The 17,015-nt window shown below is 49.4% G+C and overlaps 1 protein-coding gene across 2 annotated transcripts in view; it reads left to right on the top strand.

Annotated features, from left to right (window-relative positions):
• Nucleotides 1–4,820: 4,820 nt before the first annotated feature.
• Nucleotides 4,821–17,015, top strand: part of CABLES1 (Cdk5 and Abl enzyme substrate 1) — a 75,178-nt gene continuing 62,983 nt past the window's right edge. For both annotated transcript variants that reach the window (XM_072852636.1, XM_072852635.1), the window contains exon 1: nt 4,821–5,356. In XM_072852636.1, the coding sequence (XP_072708737.1) occupies nt 4,821–5,356 (536 nt within the window). The remainder of the gene's footprint in view (nt 5,357–17,015) is intronic.

The raw sequence follows: 17,015 nt of genomic DNA, 5'->3' as shown, positions 1-17,015 counted from the left end.
TAGACTGAAGGTTAGGGCCTGGCACCAAAACAGGCCTTGCTATCCAGATGCAGTATTAGTCTTTTGTAAAGAATTTGTACTGTCTTTATCCAATTTCCATTCTTAACTATGGCTCTCAGTGAAATGCGTTCAAACTCCCTCTACTTTTTTTCTGCCAGACACTCCTTCTAAGTAGAAGGATCATTAAATTCATATTCCAAGTCTTTCTCCAATGTTACAACTGCTTTCCTCTTTTGAAGTGCAATTCTCTTCCAAAAAGGGACTCTGGGAAGGAAAGAAAAAAGCGTTTATAAAGATCGCACATTTCTTGTTTCTCCAAAGTCTTGCACAGCAAGAGTGCTCACAGGCTACGGGAAATCTGCCTGACTTTGGGGATCTGATAATGACATCCATGAGCACCGGTAATAATGATCTCTGTTCTCAACTACAGGAGCGCAGAAGCATTATCTCCAGACTACATCTTTGCTGAGCTTTGCATAACAGCATTACCTGATTGATCCTGACAGTCAGAAAACAAGCCTGTCAAAATTAGAAGAGACAATTGCATTTACTTTTTCTTCCACTAGCTGCCTCGGTTCTGCAGCTCTAACAAGTATCAGCGACAATAAGAAACTTGTTTTTGTCACTGAAGCAGGCAAGCACTATGCTGAGGCCACTCAAGAACTGACCTGGTGACTCACGCTGGTGACTCAGGACTGGTTATTCCTGCCAAGTTAACTCTTGGTATAATAAAAATCTTGCCTCTAACTCAAATTCGAGGTGAACTTTTTGATTCACCTGCAAAGATATTTTTAAGCTTGGCTTGGCAAGCCGCTCAGGAGCCCAGCTTTAGCTCAGGGTCTGTGGCCTTTCAGACTGGCTCTTCATGTCCTGCTGGCCGCACGCTTGCGTTGCAGCAGGACTGCCCGCACGCTGGTTGCAAGAAAACCAAGACAGCATGAGGCTTCCACACTTGGATTAACTTTCCTCTGAAGGCAGTGCACAGAGGCACCATTTCTACAATATAATTTCTCAGACTGGTAAATTGCTTATCTTTCATTTTTGTCCAAACTCCCTCCACCCTCCTCAAGCTCTTTAAACCCACTCACCTGCGTTGACCAGCCGCTCAAATTCCATGTTGTCTCCAACTGATGTTGTCTCCAACTGAAGCCCACAACTGATGAGCCTCCCTCCCAGCTCTTGGTGCACTGGGTGAAAAAGCCATCATGCTCTACCACTCCTATTACCACTTGTCATCCAACCGCTTACATAAGCCCGTGACCTCTGAAATAAAAACATTTGCTTGCACTTGGGTATTGCTGGTTGGTTGGAAGAGAATTTGGAGAGGGAAAGGATTGAAAAAACAGTCACAGAAGCAAGCTTCCAGAATATGTCTTTTTGGTTTTCCTTTCAACTTTGCTATTTCCTCTAGTCAACCACTGGTTCCTCATCAAAGAAAAAAGTTTCAACTGGCAAAGTCGATTTGTTTTAACATTTCCACATATCCTCCAGCAGACAGGACTACTATAGCACATGTAATCATCTATAGTTTTGCTAAGCACAGATCAAAAAGACATAAGTAACTGGAAAAAAACATTCACCTTAGGTTGTGCACATTCATTTAAATTCGCTACTAAATAGGTCTAGAGAACCTGGTATTTCCAATGTGCCAATTATCTTTGTACTGTGGTACCCCACTCGCTATCAAAAATAGCTTCACTTCAGACTGAAAAAGTCATGCCTTTCTTCTTGTATGTGGCTTTCTCAAACGGGTTTATTCTCACGTGCAGTGGAAGGGATGTTTTAACCCACCTTCAACGTGATTTTTGGAAAAGGCAGTCCGTGCACACACAGTACCCCCCGAGGCGGCTGTGCATGTTAGACCACGGGCACCAGTTTAGGTCCCCTGAGGTAGTTAGGCTGGTGAGCACAGACATGCACTTTGCAGAGGTTGCGCTGGATGACAAGGTGAGCTCAGCTGAATGAGCCAGACTAGCAAAGACCTACAATTTATCCTGACCCCTCTAATTTTGATGCAAGGAGGTTCAATTGGTCCAACATTCACATAAGCATTCCCGATCTCAGAGACAGTATTGTAAAAATCAGGTGCCAAAAAGCACCTGGACACAAGTGTGGACAACGGGGGGTAACGCTTTCCTCTGGGACAGCTCTAGAGGAGCTCTAGAGCAGAGATCGTGGCTCCATTAAAAATAATGCTTACAACAGAGAGTGATTTATCCCATCACAAGAGTAATGTTGTGAAAGGAATGCACACTTCTGCACTCATAAAAATCGTCCCAAGTTAGACTGACCTCTGGAACCCCACCTGGCATTTTGGTGGTGGTTCTCTTTCCCAGACCTATCTATTGTGAGAGACTGGATTTGGAAAATACGCTCCAGCACTCAGTTGCCATAGCAAGCTTTTGAGCTCCAGAGAAAAATACACATTGTGGCTGCTTCTCCTCAGAAATGCAAGAGGAAAAAAAAAATCCCAGTGTATACCTTACTTGGCTGTAATGTGGGAGGCCTGAGTTTCATGACCTATCTACCATCTAGTAGTAGTCCTTGGATCAGAGGTCAGCATCCAGGGAACGTGCTGACCGACAGGCTACAGAGCTGTGACACTTCTCTGTGGCCCAGGAGCCCTCCTCCAAAAAGTCCTGAATTCTTTTAGAAGTGGTACTGTCTCAGGAGCTCCTCCACAGGAGCCGAGTGCATCGTTACCCCAACACCAGACATCCCGCTGGTTCCCACTGCAGGGACAGGGCCTCCAGTCAGAAACAGTCGTTGCCTGCCCCATCAAAGGAAGGTGGCAGGCCTGCAATTCCTTGGACTTCCTCTCTGAAACAGCAGTTTGAAGGACACTTTGCAACCACAGGGGTACAGAGCATCCTCCCAGCAGGAGGGAGATGCCAGATGGGCTCTTCTCTGGGGAGGCGAGTCTAGCAGTCGGGCCGATCCACTTCTCATCCCAATGATCCATCCCTGATGGGCCACAGGGAGAAGCACACCAGTGCCCTCTCTTAGGAAAGACAAGCATCAGCTTAAACCTCAAGAGAGCAGTCTGAAATGAGAATGCCTATCTCAAAATAGCACTTACCTCTCTAAGAAGGTGGGATCTGGGAAACATCCCTTTCCTCCATCATTTCCCCTTCCCTTGCTCAGCGCTTCCTGCTCAGGATGCAGCATTCTTAGCGTGTAAGGAGCCCACTCCAGGAACTTGGCCCCTTAAAGTTCAGCTTTTGTGGCACTCAGTGTCAGTAAAGGCCAAACTTTCAGAAACCAGTTCAAGTGACAGAGCTTGAGCCTAAAGTCACTGAATGCTCAGAAGGTCAGTTTTGAGAGGAACACAAACCTGGGTCCATAGCTTCCTCCAACAATAGAATTAGGTCCCCCTCTCTGACCAAACAATCTCGGTTTTTTATCAAATTAGCAAACTTTTGATAAAATCATAGGGGGCACTACAATATCTGTGACAGTTTGGGATGACTGTAAATCATCCACCAACGGTAACTGGAATATAATACAAGTCATTGTAATGCTTCATGAAGAAGGCACACATCGCTATCTTCCAACAACCATATGTTCTGCTGTTTGTGTGTATCTGTTACCCAACCCTTACATAAGCTGTTGATGAAATTATCATCACACGACAAGAACACTTGTAGCACGGTTGAGTTGATCAAAACAAAGTAATGAAGAAATGAAGGAGCTTTATGCTGAGGTGGGACTGGCCGCTCACCCTCCCCAGCCGCAGCCGCAGGAGGAGGGAGTGTGCAGACCTGCAGTCAGCTGCACAACAGCCATCGCTTCGGAAAAGGCAGGGAATACGCAAATTTTGGGGCTTAGGCTACATACGAGAGGGCAAACCAAATACCTGCACCTTCTCTGGTGCAGGGGAGAGGGAAGGGTTGGGGAGGGGGCTGAGGGAAGGGCTGGGGAGGGGGTTGCTTTTACGGCTTAGAGAACTCGTGAGATGTTACCCACGCACGCCTTACCCTGCAGCAGGCCGCCCGTGCGAGCTGGGGCAGGCCAGGCTTGCCGCCCCGGGGGACGCGCCGCCGGCAGCCAGGCGCATCCCCGGGGGCTGACCGCCCGCCGCCCCCGCCTCTCCCCTCCCGCCCGCCGGGGCGCCGGCGCCTGCCCCGGGGCACTGGCCCCTACCCGGGAAAAACAGCGGGGCAGCACCCGGGCCGCTTGCCAGGGCGCGGCTGCAGCCCGGTGCCGCTCCAGCAGCCGCGGGCGGGCCGGGCCGAGCGGCAGCGCCCGGGTCCGTGCCGCCGGTGCCAGCCTCCGAGGGCCATGTGCCGTGTCCTCCGGGCACAGACTCCACCTTCCCCGACTCCCGCCCGCCCCCACGCATCCAGGAAGGGAAAAAGAGGAGGAGGAGGAGGAGGAGGAGGAGGAGGGAAGGGGGTGAAAGGGAAAAAAAAAGAGAGAGGTTGAAAGGAGGGAGCTCGCTGAGACCCACCCTTCTCCCTTCTTCTCCTCCTCCTCCTCCTCCTCCTCCTCCTCCGGGCTGCTGGCCGGGCTTTTGTTTTCCTCCAGCTCCCCGTTTCCCACACGTGATTGCCGTGTTATTGCACAGGGCGCTCGGCGGCGCGGCTGCACCTATAAATACGGAGCGGGCGGGCGGCGGGGGCTCGGGGCAGCGCGGCGCGGCGCGGCCGGGCGGAGGGCACCCCGCGACACCCCATGCACCCCGGCGGGCCGACGGCACCCATGCCCCGCCGCCCGCCCGCCTAAGAGGGAGACAGCGAGAAGCAGCGCCCGGCCAGCGGGGAGGGGAGGGCACCGGAGGGGAGGGGAGGGGACGGGAGGGGAGGGGGAGCCGGCCGACAATGGCGGCGGCCGCCACCGCCGCCAGCCCCGGCAGTCCCGCCGCCGGGCCCCTGCCGCCGCCGGAGCCCTGCCCCAGGAAGGCGCCGCCGCCGCCGCCGGGGCCGCCGCAGCCGCCGCCGGCGCGCAGCGACCCCCGCCGCAGGCAGGCCGCGCTCTCCTTCCTCACCAGCATCTCCCTCGACGGGCGGCCCCCGCCGCCGGGCAACGACGGCCCCGCCGCCAGGCCCCGCCAGGCCCCGCCGCCGCCGCCGCCGCCGCCGCGGCTGGGCAGCCCCCCGGCGGCGCCCGGCGACCCCCCCCGGGCCCAGGAGGAGGAGGAAGAGGAGGAGGAGGAGGACGCCTTCGCCGCGGTGCAGGTGCCGGCCGCCGCCTTCCTGGGCGCCGCGGCGGCGGGTAGCCGCGGCCGCCTCAACTCCTTCACGGCGGGGGTGCTGCCGGCGCCCTTCGGCCGCGCCAGCCCCCAGGGCCCCGCCGGCGGCGGCAGCGAGCTGGGGCAGCCCGGCCCCGCCGCCGCCTTCGAGCTGCAGCGGTCCCGGTAAGCCGCGCCGCGCCGCGGGGATGATGGGGATGATGCGCGGGATGCGCGGGCGATGGGCTCGCCCCTCGGGAAGGGCGGGCACGGCAGCCGGGCGGCGGGGGGCAGCCGCGGGCAGGTCCGCTGGCCGCGGGGTGGGAGCGCCGGTGGCGCGGAGCCTCCGTCCGCGGGGCCGGGCGGGCGCCTGGGCGCTCGGCTGCCGCCTGGCCGGGGGGAGCGGCGGCACCGGCGGGGAGGTGCGAGCGTGCAGGGGCAGGTCTGCAGGGGTGCCCGAGCCTCCTGGGCGGCAGCAGTCATTCACGCCTGGGCGCGGGTGCCTGAAAGTTTCGCTCCTGCTAAGCAATGCAGGCGCACGGCTGCACCGCCGCCGTCCCTTACTGCAGCCGAGCACAGCTCCGGAGCAGTTGTCAGCCCTTTCTCATGGCTGGTGGCGGATTCAGCCCGCCGTGCTGCCTGTCTTCTAGGCAGCAGGCTGGGAACCAGCCCTCAGCCAAGTGCACCGTAGCCAGCTCTGTAGCCTACAAAAGGGAAGGAAATCGTTCCATCGGTTGTCCGCGGATTACGGTGTACGCACAGGGTGTAAGCAGCGTCTCACTACCTCCCTAAATAAGCTCTTTATTTACAAGCACCTCACGTTCCTCTGGGTTGTTCCTTGCCGCCGGGTACTCTTTTGCCTTTTAACTCCCAAGGGGATAACCTCACCTGTTTGAAAAGCTGAGGCTTTTGGCTAAGAAAGTGCAATCATGTAAAAATGTGCAAATGCATACGGATTAATTGCTCCACGGGTACAAAATCATCTTCCTTCACTTCTTCGACAACATACTTGGATATCAAAGGCTGGGGGGGACCCTGGAAGAAGCTGGAGGAAATGACTGCGCTCCCCAAGCCCACATCGGTCGCCACTCCCACATTCCCCATTTGCCACACTCCCTTCTTGTTTCTCCCTTGGACAAATAGGTAGACTTTGAGTCACGTGTTATTGCAAGGGTTTATAAGGGTAATTGAGCATAGATCGCTGTAGAAAAATCCCTTTCAAAACCAACCAGCTTGGAGAAATTGGAGGTATTCCAGGAGAAACTTGTCTTAGCTGTGTGCCCCACTATTGGGTTTTTTTCCCTTCCATCTGGATTGTATTGGTGGCTTTTTGAGCCCCTTCTCAGGTGCTGTGTTAGGGAGCCCCACCTTCCCAAGTAAAATGCCTGCTGGTGGGTTACCACCCATCTTCTCCCAGTCATGTGTCTCTCAAAACATTTCCTGCGTTGACAACCCTCTAATTGCGCTGTGGATCACCAGCACAGCACCGTGACACACACACGCTTGTGCATTTTATTCTGTGGCATGGTTCTGCACACTGCTGCCCGTGGCCTTGTGAGTTAGGAGTGATCCACAGGCCATGATTTGGGAATTGCTTTTTTACTCTTGAACTTTTTACTTGTTAGTGATAATGCACTTGGCAGTACCCTCTGAGGGTTCAAGAGACTTCATTCTCCTTGGCCTTCTAGTTAGTGAGTTTATTGTTCATGCAGGATTCCTGTGTCATCTTTCTGGATTCCCAAGGATCCTTTTTGGTTTTCCTTGCTTGCACGCTTTGATCCTGCACTCAGTTCTGGGAAGGATGCTCAGATCTCACCTGTATCACTTCTTCCCTCCACCCATCATTGTTTTCTCTTGCCCCTGTTTGTCACTCTCTGAATTTTTCCTTCCACAACCCATGCTTTTTTTTTGTTACATGAGAACAGTGTGGAGTTTAAGGGGGAAAGGTAATTACTGTTTTTGTTTACAGCCTAGAAATCCAGCGTCGTGCAAGTTTGGCTGTGCTGCTAGCATGCCAACAGGCTGAACGGATAGCCCAAGTCCATGGCAAGGGAAATCACCTAATGAAACCTTGTCAGGGTGCTCCTCCAGTCCTATAACAGCCCTCCTTTCTGCTGTATATTTTCTTGTGGTGTAAGATGTAAGAAAAGTGCTGGTTTTCTCATGCTCTTTTGTTTTCTTGAGAGCTAGATTCAGCGGTGGCAGAGACCTTGCATAACTCCACCGACATGTGTGAGACTCTCTATTGTAGCACTTGCTTATGGCTGCTGGTGCTGGTGCAGGAGAGCTCTGAGTTATGCCCCTGCCTTTGCTGACTGCTGTGATGCTGCACATGTGCAGCCTGGGGCAAACTTTGGCCTGCCTTCAATAGATTTGTTTCTGTTCTGGAAAAGGTATATATTTTTAAACATCAGGAAAGGACAGCTGCAGCCTGCGGAGGTTGTATCGAGCGTTTGCTCCTCATCACCTCAATGGAAAGACGTGGTAGGGGCTCTGATTGCTGGGTTCACTCCTAGCCGTACAGAAGATAAATTGCAGGCATGCACAGGGCTGGCACAAGCCCAGGGACGGAGGGTTTGAGCAGACCTTCTGCTGCTCTCCTAACGGAGAGGAAGGAGCCAAATGCCCAGCACATGGCCTGCCCTTTTTGGTGCGACGGGGTGGGAATCACAGCAACTGCCCGGAGACAGGCATTAGCTCACCTGAAGAAGGATGCGGAGAAGCAGAAAGGAAAATCAGAGATTTTGTTGTCTTTCGTGTGTATATCTGCTGTCTCTCCTCCCACTCTTCCGCTCTCCTTGCAGCGGGCTTGAAATTGAAATTGAGTTTGGTGTGTCGTTTGACAGACTAGTCCTCTGTGCTGAGACACGTAAGTTATGTTGTAACGTGAAACCATTTTCTATTACAGTATCAGGCAAGACAGGCTGTCTTATGTTGTTGTTTTTATTTAGTTTTCAGAAACCATTGTGAACATACAATCAGAGTTTCCTGGCTTTTTTGTTTGTGTTAGCAGTTTATATAATTGCGTAGTAGTTTATATTTAACAAGGTTATCATTAATGTGGTTTGGGTTTGTGCTCTATGTGTATTCACAAGAAACAAATGATACAAAAAAAGAACATGGAGCTTCTAGCTGTTCAGAGGCTAGTATGTAATTATATATAAATGGAAAAAAAAACACTTGTTCAGAAGTCAGTTTGTTGATGCCAAAAGCTCCTGTCTAGTGCAGAAGGAGTTTGTTTCAGTTTTGTGGTGAATGGATGGCTGAGGGCATGAGGCTGCTGGAAACTAGGGCCAGGTTCTGCCAGGTTTTCCTTCATGTCAAAGTGTAATTCATTTTAATAGCCTCATCTTAAATTAGCGAGGAGCTCTGTGGAACAAGATTGCAGCAAAGCTGTTTTGAAATAATTTCAGATCCTGTAGATTAGGTGATGATCCCAGGTAGTCATTTTTGTGTATGCCTAGAATTCTTGTCGCCATAGTTTTCTCTGGGAAAAATACTGCTGTTTCCATATGTGAAGTTTCCTTTTCTACATAAGGCCTTTTCCAGTGGGCCGGGTGGTTAGAAACAAGTGCATGCTTTTTTGTGTTGTTGTTGGGTTTTTTGTTTTTTGGGTTTTTTTGCTAAGAAAGCAAATCGGTGATTGGATTTGGAGTTTAAACATCGCTTACAGTTGCATTTGTCTGTGTCGCTGTGTCAGGCTTGAAGGCAGATGGGCAGGAGAATTCCTTCTGGGAGCAGCTGGTGCTGGGAAGGAAGCAGAGAGGAGTATCTGCTGAGTAATCGCTGGGGGGAAGTCCGCTCGAAAGGACATTGAAGTTATCGTGGTCCAAATAGATTTATCTTCAGAATTTATTGGCCTACAAGACAAATCTCATTTCCTGAGTAATTCTAAAACTAATTTATGATTAGTAAAGCTTGTGAAGATTGAGTTTGTTTCTACCCCTTAGAAAATACAGAGCTGTGTATGGCCTCACTATTCATCTTCTGGAGAGATGCAGTGAAGGGGGATGCCGGAAAGGTTGACTTGCCTGGCTTTTGTAGGGCTTGCAAAGTGCGATGGGTTGTTAGTGCTGGAGGAAGCCTCCAGGATGTTGCTGAGGAGCTGAATCCCACCATTTAGTTCTGTGGTGGAGTGCTGTCAGGCCAGAGCCCGGTCCTCCGTGGCCTTGGGCGGGCAGGCAGTGCAGGCTCAGCCCACCACAGAAGATGCCTCCAAACTGAACACACTGGAGACAAAAGAAGAGTCTCTCAGAAGCAAGTGTCTTACAGGCAGAGTCCTGAAAGAGAAGCAACACAAAGAGCTGGGGGCACCGTCCACCCTGTGGGGTCATCCCAGCATCAGGAGTGGGCTTGTGAGCCGCTGGAGGCACATCAGAGCTTTTGTGTGTGACGGAGCCTCTGCTATTCACTGAACCTAAAGCCCTTCAGGCAGCCTGAGTTTCAGAATGATGTATACAAGAATAGCGTGAAAACAGCAATTTAATGGTCTGAGAGGTGAATGGGAAGTGCCCATGCTGAACTAAGTCTTTTCATAGGTGTGTGACCTTGTATACCACTGATGGTTGCTGTCTCTAAAGAAGAGGATGCTTATTGACTTCAGCTGTCACTTCAGGAGGCTAAATGGCCTTCCTGTGCCCCCCTGAAGAGGGGACGTTCAACAACAGGGTTAAGACTCAGGTAATAAGGGCTGTTTCACTGGTCGCACCAGCATCCTGCTGCATCTCTTGGGGCAGGTCCCTCACGGCCCGTTTTCAGTGCTTCAGGCCCTGCGTAAGTCTTTGACGCTGTTCCCAAGGGCTGCCCCCCGAGAAAGGGCTTGCAGTCCCCATCCACACCTGCAAGGTCCTCCAGGAGTCCTGTGAGGGACACTGAGTGCACCCATGTCCCTGAGCACGAGCACGCTGAGGGGCTGGCTCCTCACAGTTGCTTCGAGCTTTGCAGGAGCGGTCACTGACTGCCGGTGGGCTTTCTGAGCTGTGCACGTGCTGAGCACGGCCAGCCCCACATCACGCCGACCATCATCCGTCACTGTTGGTCTCTGCCTGCCTTTTCCCTTGTTCGGGGCATAGGTTTGTGCCTCCCTTTGTTGCTTCCTTTGAAACTTGCGGAAGAGTGGTCATCTTCCAGATTTTAGTTGAAGTTGACCAGTGGTTCCGAAGTCACTGCAATACAATGATGCACAGACAGATGGACAGCCTAGATGCATCAGCCTTGTTCCCTTAATACACAAAGCTTTTAAAAACAAATCCCACAGAAGTTTGCTCTGGCATATTTTAGGCTCTTATACTACTTAGCAAGCATCTCTGGCAGATAAAAAAGGTAATATTCATCAGACAAGGAAAAAAACCTTTGCTGTCAATTCTGAACAGAAGCTGGGACAGAACGTAGCGTTCATGACTACCAGGCAATTAATTAGACACCTTCACAGAGGGACAGATGCTGAGAGGGAGCTGCCTCTGCCGAAGCCTCAGGACTCGGCAGGTTTCGAAGTGAGACGGCCTTAGAGCCGGACAGGTGAGAGGGCTCTGCCTGGGTGGGTGCTCATTAACCCCTGTGAGAAAACCTGAGCCGGTAACATGTGAAGAGTCGTGTTTGTGTTGGCTGCCTTCGCTGGCCAGCAATTCAAAGCTTTCTAGGTCCAACCCCACCTCGGGAAGTCCCGTGGTTATACCGAGCAGGTGTCTAGCTGGTATGCGGTGACCCCTCATTAGCTGTCGGGAAGGCGGAGGAGCGAGACATTTCAGCAGGTTTGCTTATGTGGTCGGTGCATTTCCATTACTCAATCTTTCTGTTCACCCTTTTCTTTACCAGCAAAGCTCCTGTGCAGGCAGCCAGACTGACCCTTTTCCTTAGGAGCCTGCTACACAGCTTTCCTCTGCACAATACTGCTGCAAGCATCTTGAAATGATGAAGATCAGTAGCAACCATGTGAGTCACCAGCCCTCCAGACCATCACAAAAACATAGTTTGATGGTAGATAGGTAGGATAATGACAGATCATAGTTTGATGACAGCTTTTCGATAGGAAGTATGCTTTAATCTGTAATTATTATGACTTTGAGAACTCTTCTGGTGGAGGATATAGCTTAGCTTGGAACAGTTCAAAACAGCTAAAACACAAATATGAGATTCTCAAGTGTGCTCTCTGAAAGGAAAAAACCCCAACCCTCCAGTAATTCTGTGGCTTCCTCATTTCAAAGAAGTAAATACCAGGTGGGCTGTCCAGAGGCTCTGTAGAGTGGTGAGTGTGATAGGAGGTAAAGATGAGAAGGAGAACCAGGTCCTGATTATTTTTTTTTATTTCTTTTCCCCCCTGATTTCAGCTGTTCATAGTCCCTCAGGCAAGATCTCCACTACACGAACATAAAGGCTTATCTTCATAATTTAACCTGAAATGCAGAAGTTTGGTTTTACATGTTGGGACTTCTGTTCATTGAAACTTACGGAGACACCAACTTACCCCATGATAAATATGGGAAATCAGGTTCTATTTGAGCCATGCAAATATCCACTAAATCCACCTCTGGATGTACGCTAATACTTCCAAGGATGTAATCAGTCCTTTCTGACAAACACTCTCTTCTACACCCAGAATTGCTATTGATGGCTGTGGGGCTGCCACCAGATACCAGGCTTAGCAACGCAGCAGGTACCGCAAGACACAGAGCTGGCTCTTTTCATAGCCCAACTAAAAAACCCCTTGCCTGTTTGCTGTAAGAGTATTATTCCTAGAAAATGGGAATGACATAATTTGGCATATGGAGAGTATCTTATCTGCTGGCCTGCAGTTTGCAAATAACACGCTGAGAAATTTAAGGAATGCTATTTGATTTCATAAGAAGGGCTTAGCAGAAGTTTTATTTGCTGCAAGGGTAGAGTAAAGAGCTTGGCAAATCAGTTAGGAGAATAAAATTTCACTGGTGGTTGAAGAAAACACGATGTGCCAGTGGGAAACTTTTAGGACTCTCAGGGTTTGCTTTTCAGGCTGCAGTGTGCAGATTTAGAGGAGTACATATTTAAGGAACTGCGAGGTTCCTTTACAGGGGCTACTGTGTTATATTCATAGCAACTGCTTTCCTGTCATGAATGCTAAATGTATTTTCTGTTCTCGTGATGTATTTCAGAGTCAACACTGCTCTTAGCAGCTACGTTTCAGAGTTTTTGCCTAAGGAAGGTTTTCTGTTGTGGAAAATTTAGAAGTGAATGAAAAGTGAAGCAAAGGCTACCTTCCTTTCTAGAAGAAGTATTTTTTTTAAAAAAGCCTTTCACTCTATATATGAATACAAAGGACAAGAACGTGTTCTTAGAAAGCAGTTGTGCTTTCCTCCATGTTGTTATAGATTATGCTAGCAATTTTGTGAAATTGAGGTTTTGGGAGAAAAGATTCACTAGCCACAACTGAAATGTGTTTTCCCCTGCTTGTCTTGGATGGCAGAGGAAGGTATGTCCTTTCTGACCCAGGATCCTGCAAAGCCCGAACTGTACGTTTACGTATGTGTAAAATTACTCAGTTAAATCAAGCGCCAGTGTATAAAGTTATGCTAGTAAGTAAATCTTTGCAATATCAGCGATTTTACTGTATAATATTGGTGGGATTAAAAAATAGAAAGCTAGATAACTTTATTTATAATAATTTTTCAGACAGCAACGGATTGCATTTTGGTGTTCCTACAGATAATCATATTACCAAGGTAAATATGATTAGGTTTTTAAATCTACATGCTGTCAAGGCAAATCAGACATAGGCACATCAGTTTATGGATAAAGGCATTCAAAAGAAGCATAAATTTTCCTGCAAAGAAAAAAAAATCCCCTGATTTTGTGTAACAGGAAAAATCTGTAAGGTGACTTCTTTCTGCACCACATCATGCAGCTGGAACTGAGCTGCATGGAATGAACAGGGATGAAGCTCTTCAGCTTGCTTTGCCCTTGCTCTGGGCTTCGGGTAGGATGTTGAGCACCAAGAAGTCAGTAGTGCCACTCGGTTTGCAACCTGCTTGCAGGTCAGTGGTTTTTTCAGCCATCCGCATGCCGTCTGCTGTGTGTGGCCTTGCCCATGACCGTACAGGACGTATCTGCACATATTTTTTGCGTAGACACAAGGGACAGAGAAGTGGTACTGGGATGCGGTGGTGGTGCCAGCCTCAACCGGTACCAAGCACTAGGCGCTGTTGCTGTCCTTGGAGTTGAGCTTGTGCCTTCAGCAGTGGGAAGGCTGGTGGTGGATCTCCCTCTGTCCTCTCCCCTCCCTGGGACATCATGTCCTTTCCCATTTCAGGGTGGAGAAGGAGCTCCTGCAGGTACAGCAACTCCCAGTAAGGAAAGTGGATGGGGAAACATGTGGGAGGCTCCAGCATTCCCAGCATAGTTGTTTCTGGTGGGTCTGCCATGGGTGGAAGTGCAGGGAGAGGTCCCAGCCCTCCAACAAGGTTGGCTCACACAGAGGTTAATATACCAGAAGGGAAGAGGAGGAGGTAAGAGACCCCAAGCTGAGCTGTCTCCCTGTCTGACAGGAGGTGTACATGCTGGCATGGTGGCATGGATTTTAATTTCATCACGATGAAAGGGTCAGATGTTATTACCATTGCTTTTTACAGAGAAAACTCCTAGCCCTGGAGCAGCCTGTTCCCCACTGCGGCTGCTAGCAGAGAAGTGGATTATAACCCCAGCGTGGTGGTGTGCCCTTGGAAGGGTGCAAGCAGCAGAGCTTCGCCAGCCTACTTCAGAGGGAGATCTGCTCAGTTTTAGTTTCCTGGGTGCATAGTGCTGGAGGAGGGAAGAGCAGAGCCTCACTGCCCCAGGCACCTAGGATGCCTTCAGCACTCAGGGAGGACCACTGTGTCATCTGGAGGGTTGTCTGGTTTCATCCAATACCCCCAGCACATGTAGGGATGGAGAAGGGGGAACCAGGAGATGAACGTCACATAAGGCCCTTTGCGTTCAGGCCTGCTTGGATCACTTTACATACATTTGTATGTACACAAATACAGTCCATACCTACAGTTCAAGAAGCCCTCATTACTCCTTGCCCACTGGCATGTGCTAGGAGCCTGCGCTTCCCACCCCACTATACTCAGCCTGTCTCAAGCATGTAACATAAAGCAGAAGCTTTATGTCACCTATGGTCTGAAATGTGTCTTGAAAACATCTTACTTTTTTTTTACTCACCAACTTTATTCCTTGTGTCTGTCATACCCCTCTACAGACAAAACTTTTATTTTCCTGTTGCTTCTGCACTTGCGTTAGTACCTACAGATCGGACCGTAAAGGAGATTAATTTCCTCCTTTTTCAGTCGAGGTTGCAATCAGCTACACCCGGGCAAATGCGGGGTGACAGAAGGATTGCCCACGTGTCCGTGGGGTGCGGTGGACTTGCACAGCAGGGGGTGAAGTCCTCGTTAGGTGACAGCTACATGACAACGAAGACTCCATCTTGATACCTGGGACGTGGGCAGAGTTGAGCAGGCTTTGTAGTTACAAGCAAACTTCATAGTTCTCCGAATTTACTTAAGTGAATGATATCGTTTCCGACTGTAAAACAAGGAGGTGGTTTTTGGGTAATAGGAAGAGAGGAAAAACAGCTTTCAGATGCTACAGTGCAAAGTACGGTTTAATCGCTTGGGTAGGTGAGTCGTGCAGGTGCTGCAGCAGGTTATGTAAAAAGGCATGGAAAGCTTGCCATCTGCTATTAATAGTCTTGGATGCGTGATCTTTAAAACACAAAGGTGTAATTACATTTTCTGAAATGGAGTTCACAAAACCTCCCGTCTTCAACCCATTGTGCTTCTTGGGAACCTCCTTAATTTTATGAGGCTGTTTTCACAATTAAAGCAAAACTGGGTCTGATTTTTAATTGGTGGTGTGTACTGTTTTGTAGAATGCCATCTTTTAGCATAACCTAATCCAGAAGAAGTGGCAGCTAAGAGGTGGCTGCTTAAAAAGGCAGAATTATTTACAGCAGAACACAAAGTGCCACTGTCAAGTACCTCCATCATGACCTTTGAGATTTATTTGCAAAATCCGTATTTTTCTGTGTGCATGACTCGCCTCAAGATAAAATGCTTTTCTCTTTTAGAAGGCATTCCAGGTACTGCAGAACTCATGAGCAGCCTCGCAAATAGCAAGCATCTGCGCACAGTTGTTTTAAGGAACAAACTTCATTGTCCGAGGATTTTTGCTTCTGTTTGTTTTAAAGATATTATTATAAATATTGGTTTCTTGTTTGTTCATTAGTTTCCTTATTGATGTAAGGCTATTCAAGTCAAAGATAGCGCTAGGGTGTAACAGGGAGCAGAGTTGGAGCAAATGCATTTAAAAGTAAAAAATGCGAATTGCATGAATTTGCCAGCAGCCTTAAAAAGGCACTTTCAAGGCGGCATTTTCTGTTGGTATCTTCATGCTCTGTGTGAAGGTTGAATGGATGATGTGAACGGAAACGTCTGTTTTCTCACAGTGAGTTTGTGAGCTCGCAAGCTTCCTTCTCTTGGAAGGATGTAACCTTGCAGCAGGAGCGAGGATTTTTTTTATTGTGTGGTACCGATGCTGTGCTCAGTGCTGTACAAAATGCCGTTACTCCTCCGTATCCCTTAGGAGCTAAGCCCCAAGCCCACGAAGCGTTCTGTGCAGGAGGGCCCCGCAGAAGGGTGTGGGTTGTAGCTGGAATTCACTCCCTTGGGGAGGATGGGGTGGGAGCGAAGAGGCTGGGGTGCAAAAGCCCTTGTGAGCCACTGTGTGTTTGCAAAGGTCGAGGCATCTGAAAACGAATGGGCTCTGAATTAATTGCAGGGTTGCACAGGTACAAATGAGAACAGGATTAGGCCTGTCTTTTCTATTTTAGGTGCGGAGGTAATACTTCCAACCTGTTGAGCAATTGCATATCTCAAATATCTTATTGGATAGATGAACGTGATATCAACAGTTGAGGGTGGCACGGTCTTCCGTGTAACTGGCAGTTGTCTTGCAGTTGTTGCAGTTCTCCGTTTTGTACAATCCCCAGGAATATTTCCACATGGTCTTGTCTGGGGTTTTTTTGTGTGTCATTTACATATGTTAGAAGAAATGCAGCTTTTGAGAGGCTCTTGACCCTCACATCCACTTTCCCAAGATGTGAGGTTATGGTAATGAAGACTTGACTTCACTTCTCCGGTGTTTGTTCTGAATTAGATGTCTGTCTTGTGTTATTCCAGCTAAAGAGAGCAGAGCAGTCGAGCAAGTCAAGCTGGGTTTTTTGAAGGACCCTCTGAACCATGAATTTTGAGGAACTCTCTGAGCTCCTTTGAAAATCTCACTTTGAAAAGACGGCATGTGCTTTTCCTTTACGGGTTTTCACAAATTTTGCTTACCGCACTGTCCAGACCTGCTCCCATTTGTATGCTTCTCCTCCCTGGCATTTTTTTGGGGAGCAGTTCGTGGTGTTGCAGACTGTAATTGTGATTCTGCTTTTACTGAAGTTAACAGCACACGTCTGGTTTAATCAGCAGGTCAGAGAGCTTGCTTTGTGCTGATGCATTGATAGAAATGGACAAAAATGCTCTTTGTAAAACTTGAAATGTGACTTTGGAGGCCACAGCACTACTAATCCTTTGCATCTTAGCCAGAGGAGGGACGTGGGCCATAAGAAGCAGAAAATTGAGGTGCAAGTTGTGCTTTTCTAATGCAATGGGATTGTAATTCTCTGATTGCTCTTCAAGCTGTTGTTTCCACAAGCTCAGAACGAGAGCAAAATTGGAATAAAAAGACATCTCAAAGGCTTGGTCAGCTCCTCACACGATGTGCCCATGCCATGCTGTGAGGTGACGGTCAGTCCCACTGGGCTGCACTCTTTCTTGTTTTGCACAAGCTG

Source organism: Ciconia boyciana, chromosome 2, assembly GCF_034638445.1.
Source record: "Ciconia boyciana chromosome 2, ASM3463844v1, whole genome shotgun sequence".
NCBI lineage: Eukaryota > Metazoa > Chordata > Aves > Ciconiiformes > Ciconiidae > Ciconia > Ciconia boyciana.
The sequence above is the reverse complement of the archived record's forward strand: the minus strand, read 5'-3'. Positions and strand labels throughout refer to the sequence as shown.